The 12,226-nt window shown below is 39.4% G+C and overlaps 1 protein-coding gene across 1 annotated transcript in view; it reads right to left on the bottom strand.

Annotated features, from left to right (window-relative positions):
• The window catches only part of NCKAP5 (NCK associated protein 5), a 1,007,389-nt gene that overhangs the window by 220,048 nt on the left and 775,115 nt on the right, over window positions 1-12,226 (bottom strand). Inside the window, exons 8-9 of the mRNA XM_061135363.1 lie at window positions 9,238-9,306; window positions 69-107 (exon numbers count right to left, since the gene is read on the bottom strand). Of these exons, the coding sequence (XP_060991346.1) occupies window positions 69-107; window positions 9,238-9,306 (108 nt within the window). The remainder of the gene's footprint in view (window positions 1-68; window positions 108-9,237; window positions 9,307-12,226) is intronic.

Genomic DNA, 12,226 nt, shown 5'->3' with positions numbered 1-12,226 from the left:
TTTGACAATGTGAGTTCCAATCTATTCACTAAGTATTATGGAAATAATAAAGCTGGAAAGTGACCTACCTTTTGAGTGAGCAGAGCTTGCACAACCTGGTTGGCTACCTTTAAAAAATAAAGAAAAGAGTTGCTGATTATAATAATGAGACCTTATACGCACAGACTCTAATTTACCAATAAGTTTCCCAAAGCTAATGAGCTCCTCGTCTGGTCCTTTCCTCTACCTCTAGAGGATCTGATTCTTTTCATAATAAGCCTATCCTTCTAGGTAATATTTTGCATTTTCCAAAGGTGACCTTGTTGCTAATTAAGATGGTTAGGCTGGAAAGATCATTCATACCTTGACTTTTAGATTTCCATATTTGGAAAAATTATGTCCTTTCATATGTAAAGTACTTTAAGAAGGCTAAAAAATGACATAGTGCAAAACATGATCCTAATTATCTGTACACAGTTTTACACTGCTGATTTATAATGCCCTTTGCCTCTCCTTTCCATTCTTTTGCTGTCTGACTATTTCATTGCCTGAAATTACTTGCAATAGAGGTAGGTAGAAAGTGCAGAATAGGGGCAACTCCTTCATATATATATATGCTTCTTATATATGCTTTGCTTTCCTCCTCCACATCTTTGTTTACATTATCCTCTGTCATTACTACCTATAAGAGAGTCTGATAGTTGCTTACTGTATTCTTTATTTTTCCCTTCTTCCCCTGATTTTTTTGCCTGGATACATACAAATGCATTTCCCAACCTCCCTTGTCACTGTGTGACAAAATTCTGGCCCATTGAGTTGCAGGCAGTCTTATTTTCTTGGACTTACGGATAGGCAGTCTCATAAAAAAAGAGAGCCCATCCTTATTCTTTATTTTCCTAGCTGGGATATGAAAGTGATGGCTGGAGCTTTGGCAGCCATCTTGAAAGTGAAAGTCACATACTAAGTACTTGGGTGCAGAAAAATAGAATGAGCCTGTCCTGATGACGTATGGAATGCACTTTCTATTTCTGAACTTATATATGAGGTAGAAATAAAATAGCCACTGTCATGTTGAGTTTCTTCTAATATACAACTAAATAAAAGTGTCACTTATTACTAGAACCCTAATTTTCTTCAGGTATCAGGCAGTTTGGGACAGTAGGAAAAGCTGGACCCCTCTTGGCCCTAGGAGGTGAATCTTGGTGTTGTTAATTTCATTCCCTTCCAGTGACTGGCTTAGGAGTGGGCATGTGACACAATTCCAGTTAAAGGCCATGTGAAAAATCAATAACATGTCCCTCATATTTCAAGGATCTGGCATTTTCTCCAGAAAACTATTCATCTTTCTACACGTATTTATACTAAGATTTCTTTTTCACCTGCAGATTTCAAAAACACTTAACAGACAGTCACTTATTAAACTTCACCACAATCTTAAAGTTATATATCCATGTGGCTACTATTGGTAAAATTATGGTAGATAGGCAAATTATATGGAATTTTTTAGTCAGTACATACACATGTGATAAACATTTAGTGTGATAATTGAAACTGACAACATTAAAGACCAAGTCAGGTTATTTAAATATCCTAAATATTTCTGTCCATTCATTTCTTCCTTCACTTATCCAATATAAATTTGCAGAGTATCTATGATTGGGCTGTGTTTCTCGGTGGCACAAGGAACAGAGCTGGTAAGAGGTAAGCAAGAACACAGTTATATGTGTGATAAACTTGTAATCATCTTGCTAATTCTCACATTCAACCAAAGACTAAAGACCACACTTCTGTCTTCTCTTTCTCTTGAGAACAAATTAAATTTTTGTTGATACTAAATTGTGTATGCTCATTTCTCTTTTTAGTATACTGGAATAGATTAAGGTAAAGACGTTTTCATGGAATTTGCTTCTTGACTCAGTATTGACAAGATAGCATATCCTTAATGACAGCTGGCTACCAGTAAGCCTCACTGAAAATTATAATAGAGGCTGTCATCTATTTGTGGTTAGCAGACATTCACACCACAAGTAGTAAATGACTAAAATCAGATTACCTATATAATTGATATGTACAAGAGGGAATTTTTTTCCTATCAGAATCCTTTTCAAATTTACATTGCTGACATTAAGTTTAAAAGAAAGGCTTTTTACTGAAACTAACTATAGTTTTGAAGACAAAGTATTAGGTATTTCTTTTAGTCCAGTCCAAGTTAAAGAAGATATCTAAGAATTACTGTAGACTAAAATCAGTCATTTTCTGTAACTCGTGTTGGCTGTTTCTTTTTCTTTTATCACTTTATTTAATACACGATCACAATAGTGATAAATGTTACTCAGTCCACACAAATTGACCAATAGCATAATCTCGAAAATCTTTCAGTTTTTAAATGTTCATTCAAATTCATGAGAATTTAAAGTCAAACTACATACCATCTATTTTATTCTTGCAAATTAAAAAAAAAAACAGAAGGACTGAACTATTCATGCTGCTTAAGTCAGAAGCAATTTAATTTATACCATAAATAATTTAATTCTTTTGTATAGCAACCTTTGGATTTGATTTACATTCTCATAAAACTGCCTAATATCAATATTTTCTTTTCTTCCTCAGAACTGGCCCCTCACTTAAACCAGTCTGTAGAATGGTGGTCACATAAAATAGCTCTCTACATGATTTAACAGGAGTCATAAATGAGTATCTTATCTGTAAAAGCCTGCAGGAGTAAATATGTTATATCTTTGCAATCCAAGTATGTTTGCCCTATAGGCTTACAGACTCTATTTCTGATACAGTTACTTTTGGCATGTATTTTGGACAATTGTTTGCTCTACCCGAAAATTGAACAAAGATACACAAATGCATTATTTCTTTACCTACTGACATGGGGTTCTTTACCCGGAAGGGCTCACAGGTTCTTTGCAGAAAAGCAGGCAAGTGATACAAATGCTTTCCTTGGTACTCTCTGTAAGGATAGTTTCTTGGGTTTTGTTAGGACTTTTAACAGCTAGGCTTCCCAGATGCACGAACAGAACAATTGTTTGGAGTTTGTGCCTGCAACCTCTACTAGTCTAACAAGATGATCCCCGGAAATGGGCCCCTGCCTTCATCACAGCATCCTGCCCTCAGCACTGGGGTTGCAAATAATCACACACTGCCAGGCCCCCCTAATGAGAACAAATACCTTCCAGTGTCAGCTGACAGCTTTCCTCTCCAAAGAAAGAAAAAAAAAAAAAAAAAAACGAGCAGCTGAGCTGGGTCACAGGGACCTGAGACACAGTGAGCAAAGCTGATGGTCCTAAAGCCCCTGGCTTGTTTGACAATGTCCCTTAGGCTCTTTGTGGAAAGCTCCCCCTTCACATCTAGGAGAGGAAGAGGGACGGGTGGGCACTGCGGTACATCTCTTCTTTCCTCTCCGTAAGAATTCTCTCCGACAAGCCAGCTCCTCTGACACCTGGATCATCTTTGACCCACACGCATCTCTGTTCTTCCCTGTCAGGTGCAGAGGGGTCTCAGAGTGGGTGGGCAGAGGGAGCAGAATCGGGGATGCAGATCTGTCTGTTGTTTGATTGCACAACAGCCCCTGGGGCTGAATGAGAAGCCACATCTGGGAGTTCACTCCAGAGGGAGCCAATGCTCACCACATCCAGAAGACAACCGGAGATGGGGTTGAAGGTGCGCGAGTGAGGAATTCAGTGGACACCGTGCTTAAAGTCTCATTCTCCTGCCTGGTTGTCCTGCTTTCATCCTTTTATGCGCTTTACATGCAAAGCCACTGCCATGTCAGCCAGGTAATTAAAAAACTGGTCACAAAAGCACATGCTTTAGAAATTGTGCTTTGGAGAAGTTTTCTCTACTTTTGACCGTGGTTTATTGTAGGAAGACAGCTGGGGGCAAGTGCGAGGAGCACTGGTGGCAGAATCACAAGAAAAACCCAGGTTCCAATATTGTCCTGTGTTGACCAATCTCTGATATACACAGGGGTGGGAGAGCAATCTAATTTTCCTCATCTGTAACGCAGGGGAACCGTCTGCCTCTGAAGTTGTTGTGAAAAAAGTATGAGATGACAGACATCATCAGAGAAACCACCTTGGACAGGACCTGATGAAAAATACCTGACAAAAATGTTAAATCCGAATCTGGTCACTCAAACCTTAGGAAGTAAAATGCATTTTCAGGTAAGCATTTAAGGAAGGATGGTTTGAGAAGAAGGCCTTTCATTTATAATGGGATGAAGTCTGTGTGTGTGTATTTGTGTGTAAAATACATGCATAAATAAAAATCACTAAGCATCTACATTATTTATTTACTCTGTAAAAAGAAATCCTGTAAGATCCTGGGAGTGGGAGAAATTCATCTAAATATGGATGCGGAATTCCAGCAAAAACTAATTTGGAAATTAATTTGCTGCTCATAATCTCCATTCGTTCATTTAGTTATTCAACACATATGCACTGAGTGACCTAGTCTGGGCCAAGGATTGTGCTGAATATTGGAGAAATATTGTTAATGAGAACAAACTACTGCTAATGGTGGTTAGAGTCTAGAGCAGGCACAAGAAGTGGATTATCTGTTGATTTAATGATCCGTTCATGAAACAGACATGAAATGGACATTTGAAGCATGTGAGAGCCATGAGCAACACCATGTTTCATCTGTTTGTCAAGACATTGATTTTAAAGATGACTTAGGTCCCAGATGTGGTAGATGATTCAGCAATCCAGTCTTGGCATATCCCATAGGAATAAGAAAGAAAAGTAAAAACTGTTCTTAACCTACTTATGCCTTTAGTTAGTCTTGCTTTAAAAGAAATTCTGATGCTTTTTTTTTTCTTTTTTCCTGAACTACACCCAGAGGTCTGGTTTTTCCTGTCCTTGCGCTCTGAAGTATCGAGTGTGGAAAAGTCAAAGAAGAACACAAATACTCTGGTAACCCGGCTGACTATGAACTCTGGTCTAACTCTAATGGCCTGATGGGGAGGCAGGTTCTCCAACTTCTGTGTTTGGTGGCTTCACCTGGGAAGTTTCTTCAAATTGCCAGTTCTCTCACCCCTCATTCTGTTTAGGAGTAGCTGAGTGAAGTCTATGAATCAAATTTTTAACAATTGAGACACCTCATCGTGATGCAGAAGGGGCCTGGGGAAACAATTTGAGAAACACTGGGCTAGGGTTTATTTTTTGCTCAGACCCTGTTAGGGAATTGGAAATAACTTTAAATTTCTGCATGGGTTCACCTGGCTCTTCTATCATCATACCCAATTCGGTGGAGCTTTCATCCTCTAACAGATGCTTTCTGAAAATGTTCTCTAAAACACACATTCAGAGACATAAGGGTAGTGGTTCTTAATCTTGGCTGAATATTATAAACCCCTGGAGTGCTTTAAAAAATTCTAATACTCAGGCTCTGATCTAGAGCAGAATCAGGTCAGAATCTCTGGGGACAGCCGGCTGTTCTTTCAAAGCTCCGCAGTACGTCCAATGTGCTGCTAAGAGTGAGAATCACTCACCTTTCTAGATCTGACTTCACCTGCTCCAGCTCTTTCTACTAAAGATGTCCTTTCAGTTTTGCCCTCTTTACCTCCTGCCCACCATTCCTCCTGACCTTTGGTGACTGTGCTGTCTGTTGTCCAAGTCCCCAGTGTAGCCCATTTCCTCTGTGAGTTTCCCTCACCTCCTTCCTCTGGGATTAACCATCTCCCTCACTTATCCTGCTAGGCTGGGGGCACCCTGAGATCCCAGAGCCTGGGCAAGGTTTGTATCTTACAAAGGTTTGGAGGACACAGCTGAATCTACCCAAATGCAAGACATTAGTTTGAGGAAGTTGTATGTGTCATTATACTTCTTTACTTGGGAATAAACTGGTCTTAAAGGAACTGGCCAAGGCAATATTGAGAATAAACACTTCACTGCTTGCCAGTGAACTGTCAAACAGCTGGACACATAAGCTAGGTGCAAACATGGAAACCTCTAGTCCCTTCCCTCACAATCAAGAGTGGTCCTTGGTTTTGCTTTTGTATTGCAAGGTGAGGAGATGAGGGTTTGGGTGGCAGTAGAGATGATGGTGAAGTGACAAAATGTGTGCACGTATTTGTATGTGTGAGTGTGTATCTATGGATGCATGTCTGTTCCTTCTGAATAAACACATCCTTTTATTAGGGAATCAGAGGGAATCTCTGACCCCCAAGTGCTTTCCCCAAATCCTCAATATGTTCATTTCTCAGAAAATAAGAATCAGTGCAAAAGGGATTGAAGAACACTTCAAATTTACATTTTATCCACCTGTGTATATTTTATGAAACTAACAAGGAAATAACTTAACATGAGGCCTTACCTTGTTAGTTTGTTTAATTAGTACAAAAAGCCTGGAAAAGAATTTCCAGTTGGCATTATTACTACATTCAACTACCCCTTTGAGAATGTTCTCTTGCAATGCATAGAAATGGATTGTCTCCCTTCCTGCAATTAGTTACAAAACAACTGGCATGTGTAATCAGGGGCCAGGATTCATGAATACAAAACATTTGTACTGCTCAGAGGTGGTTCTTTGTTACAAATCACCTCTTTGGCAACAGTTAATTTCCGCAATTAAGAAGGGAGAAATTCTCCCTCTGAAAATTCTGTCTTCAGTGGAAACTTTATACTAAATGATTCTGTGGGTGAAAACTTCAGTTTTGCCAGTCACATTCTAATGAAACCTTTAGGATGCAGGCATAGGGGACATATACAAAACAGACACTGAGTTTCCATAAATAAATGCTGGGAGTTTTTTGACTGATGAGGAAGGATGACTTATGGGAAAACTGTGACAAATTAAGTTTATGTGGTGTGATTCACGTAAATTTGACTTTTGAATAGGGATTCTCATTGGAAATTCCTGTGCAGGAGGTTAAGGTAGTACTTTGCTGATCAATACATATGACCCAAGTACAGTATTTGTTCCTTGGATCTGTTCGGAATTTCTTGCCCTCAGCTTTGATTGGACCAAGAGCCTGGGGAACAGAGATGAGAGGGGCTGAACTGGCCTCACTAGAAATGAGTCATCATGCCCTCCTTTATGTCAACTTATTTGAGTGATTCTTTTAACTCTGGACATTGTAAAGATTATTCTGAGTCCTTTCAAGTCTTGACAGGGCAGAGGGACTGCAAACACCATTTTGTTTGAATAACTAATACATATAGCTGGAAAAGTGTTGGTCACTCAGTTGTGTCCGACTGTGATCTTGTGGACTGTAGCCCGCTAGGCTCCTCTGTCTGTGGGATTCTCCAGGCCAGAATACTAGAGCAGATTGCCATGCCCTCCTCCGGGGGATCTTCCCGACTCAGGGATCGAACCTGGGTCTCCTGCATTGCAGAAAGATTCTTTACCATCTGAGCCACCAGGAAAGCCCCATATGGCTGGAGATATGAGACAATTAAAATATTAAATAACTAAAGAAAATATATATATTAAATAACTAAACAATTTTCTAGGGACTGTTTGAAGGTTCTTCAACAAGTGACTGTGAAGCAAGCAAGCAGTGCATCTTATGAGGATGGCTCTTGGTTTGCAGGGTTCAACAGGATCATCTAGAGATCTTGCTTACACACAGATCACAGCCAGGCCCACCTCCACTCCCAGAGTCTCTGATTCTCTATGGTTGGGCTTAAGAATTTGCATTTCTGGGGCTTCCCTTAGATTCCGTGCCCTGAAGCAAGAGAAGCCTTTGGGCTACAACAAGAAAGAAGCCTCAGAGCTGCAGCTGGAGAGAGCCTACATACTGCAACAAAAACCTAGCATAGCCAAAATAAAATTTAAATTAAATTAAAAAAAATTTTGCATTTCTAACAAGTTCCCAGATGAGGCTGATGTTGCCAGTTCAGGGATTACATTATAAGAACCACTGGTGTAGGAAAATATCAAGCACATGTGGAACTCTGAGAGGAAACACCATTTCTAATTTCGAGGGAGAAGAGAAGCATATGGCAGAGGTGCCTATGCCACAACTGGGCTTTTTAATTGTGTTCTTTGTCATTTACTCCATCACCTTCATGGACAGTGGGGAGGGAAGAGGTAAGGAAGTCCAAGAGTGTTTGTTGGAAAAAGTTTCCCAGTTGATAGTGAAGTCGCTCAGTTGTGTCCGACTCTTTGCGACCCTGTGGACTGTAGCCTACCAGGCTCCTCCATCCATGGGATTCTCCAGGCAAGAATACTGGAGTGGGTTACCATTTCCTTCTCCAGGGGATCTTCCCAACCCAGGGATCGAACCCAGGTCTCCCGCATTGGAGGCAGACGCTTTAACCTCTGAGCCACCAGGGAAGCCAAGTGAGGAGGAAAAGACTAAAGATACACTTCCAGTTTCCATCGCTCAGGAAGTGGAACGTGACTGAATATAATTTTTCTAATTTTCTTGAAATCTCAGTCAGCTCTATCATAACAACTATTAAACTGAATCTTCCAGAAGGATATGTGCAAGTTTTAGGGTATTGGGCAGATGACTGGAAGAGTCATCCCATTAAATGAATAACTCCAATTACCAACCAATCCCAGACGAGAGCTTGTCAGGGAGGTCACTGGCAAGTCCTGGCTAGGTGATACCAGAAGGATGGATGGTACAATCCCTGTCAGGTGTGAGAGGATGACTGAGAAGAAAATGAGGGCCCTGCATGCTTTTCAATTTTCCTTCCCTTCTCAGGAATCTGAGATACCTGCCATTTTTGCCTTCACCTCTCCATTATCATCAAATCATATTTCTTAAGTTGGCTCATGCTCGTGGCTCTGTCTCCTTCCATTCTGCTCAAATTTTCTTCCTCACTTCCCTTTGTCTTCTTGGCTTGTTTTCAATCTACTGACTGATATCTTCCCTCTGGCTGCCAACTGTGAACACCGTCCCCACCCACTCTATCAAGGATTTTGCTTTTATTCAGAAATGGCATCCAATTGGAGACGATGCAGCATGCCCCGAGGCAGCTTTTCTCATTCACAGGCTGGGATCACACTTACTGGACAGGTGGAATTTATCATACAGTGAAGCATCTCCCAACCTATGCCCCGAGAATATTAAACAATAACCAAAAGGAATTTGTAGACGCTTGTATAAGGATATAGGGAGGGAGGGGGAGGGGATGGACTGACCTTCCTTATCCATACTCCTCGTTTACAACCTCCCTTTCAAGGACTAAATGCTAATGTTTGTTCAGGACTGGTAATAGACATATATTAAGATCTGACCAAGGAATCCTAAATAGTCCAGCCTCTTATCCAGAACCTCTCCGTTCCCCTTACCTCATCAAGACATCTCTCATACTGTTCCCTTTGATTTTCATTTTCCAAAGCCAATGCTGAATTCTCTGCCTGCAGTAAAGACACAAAAATAATACAAATAAAGCAATGAAATGTTGTGTTACGTGATAACTTGTTCAATACAGTTACTAAATATATCTCCTCAGGATCCAAAACAATCTTGTAGAAGAATCTTTGACGAGTTTGTTCTAAGTACTATTATAAATCTCTCAGGGATGACTTCTGTCTTATCGCTCATGAAAAGGCATTAGGGCTTAAAGAAATGCAAAACTTGATATTCTGAACAGGTAGAAAATCAAATCATGGCCTGATGTGAAAGTGTTCTGTAAAAAAGATTACAATGTTTATTTCATTCTATGAAAATGTAAATGGAAGAAATGCCTTAATCTACTTCATTAAGACCTGTCATAGATTCATAACCTGATATTTGTTTAGGTCACAGAAGAGAATCTCAGGTAAATTCATGAAAGCATAATTCCAAACGCAGACTAAACATGTTGTTTTCCTGGTTAATCAATGACTTTTGAACATGAGAATACAATGAGAAATTCAACTGAACTGTACTTGAGTCCCTCCCCTCTCCCCTTGCCTTCTTAAAAGTACTGCTTTCCTGCTCCTCAGAGCCTTGTAGGTACCTGAATACTAAATAAGGTACTACAGGATCCTAGGTTGAATATGGTTACTAGGTTACTAGCAAAATAACAAGGAAACAAAAACATTCAGTGTAAACACATTAGGTTTTGGAAGAAGCATGGAGTGGTGGCATAAGAACTGCCCTCTGCGTCTGGTGACCTGTCTTCACTCCCACCACTGCTGACCCTGGCCTGAATCCTAAACTGTGTAAATTAACCTGTCCCACGGCTGCCATATCCACTGTCTCAATCCCCTAAGGCAACCTTGCTTCGCTCCCCTTCATGACAGCCCTCCCTGACATTTAGAAATGGGGATATAGATCTCAGAATCATTTTTTTCAAAACTATGGTATGATTTTTAGGAGATATTGATACATAGATCCACATTTTCTATTTAGATTCTTTCCACCAGACTTAAAAAAAACTATTTGGAAGTAATTTCAAACTTGCAGATGATGTTCAAGAATAGATGAACTGCCATATACCCTTTCCTCAGATTCACCTATTTCGCCAGATTTTCTGTATCATTTTCTTCTCTTTCAATTTTTTTTTCCTGCAACTCTTTATCCCTAACTACTTCTGTATATACTTTCCAATAATGAAGACAATCAGTATAGTTTTCAAAATCAGGAAATGCAATGTTGATTAACACAGCACAGTCTGTTCTATAGTCCTTATTCCATTCATCCATTGTCCCAATAATGTCATTACGGCAATTTTTTTTCCAACCCAGAATCATATCCAGGATCAGGCATTGCATCTGTTTGTCATTCATCCAAGAGAATGTAATCTGGAAGAGCTGTCTTTCATGATTCCTTTTTTCCATTTTTTTTTAAATAGTAACAGACAATTACATTGTGGAATGTCCCTTAATTTAGGTTTCTTTCAAGATTCCTTCTGTAAACTTGGCAATAATGGAACAGAAATGATATTGCATCTTTCTTAGTGCATCATATCAGGCTCCTGTATGTCTATCTGTCCCATATTTGGATATGTTAACTTTGATCACTTGGTTAAGGTGGGGTCTACCAAATCTCTCCATGATAAATTTACTACCTTTCTATTTTTAATTAATAAGTAAACTGGGGGTAGGTACTTGGGACTGAAAACTCCTATCCCACATCAAACTTTTATCTACTTGTTTTAGTAACCATCAATGAAGCTTGCCTGAATCAATAATTATTTTGGCTGAGAATGATGATTTCTATAATTTTTCTACCTACATTTATGAGTTTGCATGATATTATAAGGAAGTGTTTTTCCTATTTATTTATCAGTATGAATACATGGATTCTTTTATTATTCAGAGGGTTATAAGTCTTTAGGTATTTATTTTGATGCTCAAATTTTCTCAGTTTTGGGAAGGTGACTCTCTTTAAGCTGTGCCCTTTAACATATTCCCTTCATTTTTAAGACACGTTCTTGCTTTTTTGGCAAATGGAAATATTCCATATCCATTTTGCTTGTCTGTTGTTCCATCCCTGAAATCAGCCATTTCTCATAGGAATCCTGCTTATTTTTAGTGGGGCAATGATATTTGGAAACTAAAATCTGGACATTAATGCATGCCAATTACCACTGAGGAATCCTTGCTTTTAGTTCCTTTCAGTGGAAGGATTTCTTCTTCTTTCTCTTCCTCTTCCCCACTCTCTCTTCCTAGACACACACACACACACACACACACACACACACACACACACATACTTCCTGCTTGTTCTTCCCTTTTCATATTTGTATCTTTATTTTTTTAGAGGGTATGGGTTGCTGACATCATTATATTAACTCATTTCTTCAATCCCACAGTGTGTGCAAAATAGTCACACTACAAAAAATAACACTGACATATATACACTACTGCTGCTGCTAAGTCGCTTCAGTCGAGTCCAACTCTGTGCGACCCCACAGACGGCAGCCCACTCTGTATAAAATAACCAATGAGAACCTACTATGTAGGACAGGAAACTCTACTCAGTGCTGTGTGGTGACCTAAATGGGAAGGAAATACAAAAAAGAGGGGATGTATGTACACATATAACTGATTCTCTTTGCAGTACAGCAAGAAACAACATTATAAAGCAACGACACACCAAAAAAAAATTTAATAAAAAAACAGTACCAAGAAGAATTCATAATTTCTTTTTCCTTTAGAATGCAGGGATTTAGTAAAAAATTCAGTGTGTAAAGGATACTAAAAGATATACCCATCTGGATGCAGAGTTCCAAAGAATAGAACGGAGAGCTAAGAAAGCCTTCCTAAGTGAAAAATGCAAAGAAATAGAGGAAAACAACAGAAAGGGAAATACCAGAGATCTCTTCAAGAAAATGAGATACCAAGGGAA

Source organism: Dama dama, chromosome 33 (genome assembly GCF_033118175.1).
Source record: "Dama dama isolate Ldn47 chromosome 33, ASM3311817v1, whole genome shotgun sequence".
Taxonomy (NCBI): Eukaryota; Metazoa; Chordata; class Mammalia; order Artiodactyla; family Cervidae; genus Dama; species Dama dama.
This window is presented reverse-complemented; position numbering and strand designations above follow the sequence as displayed.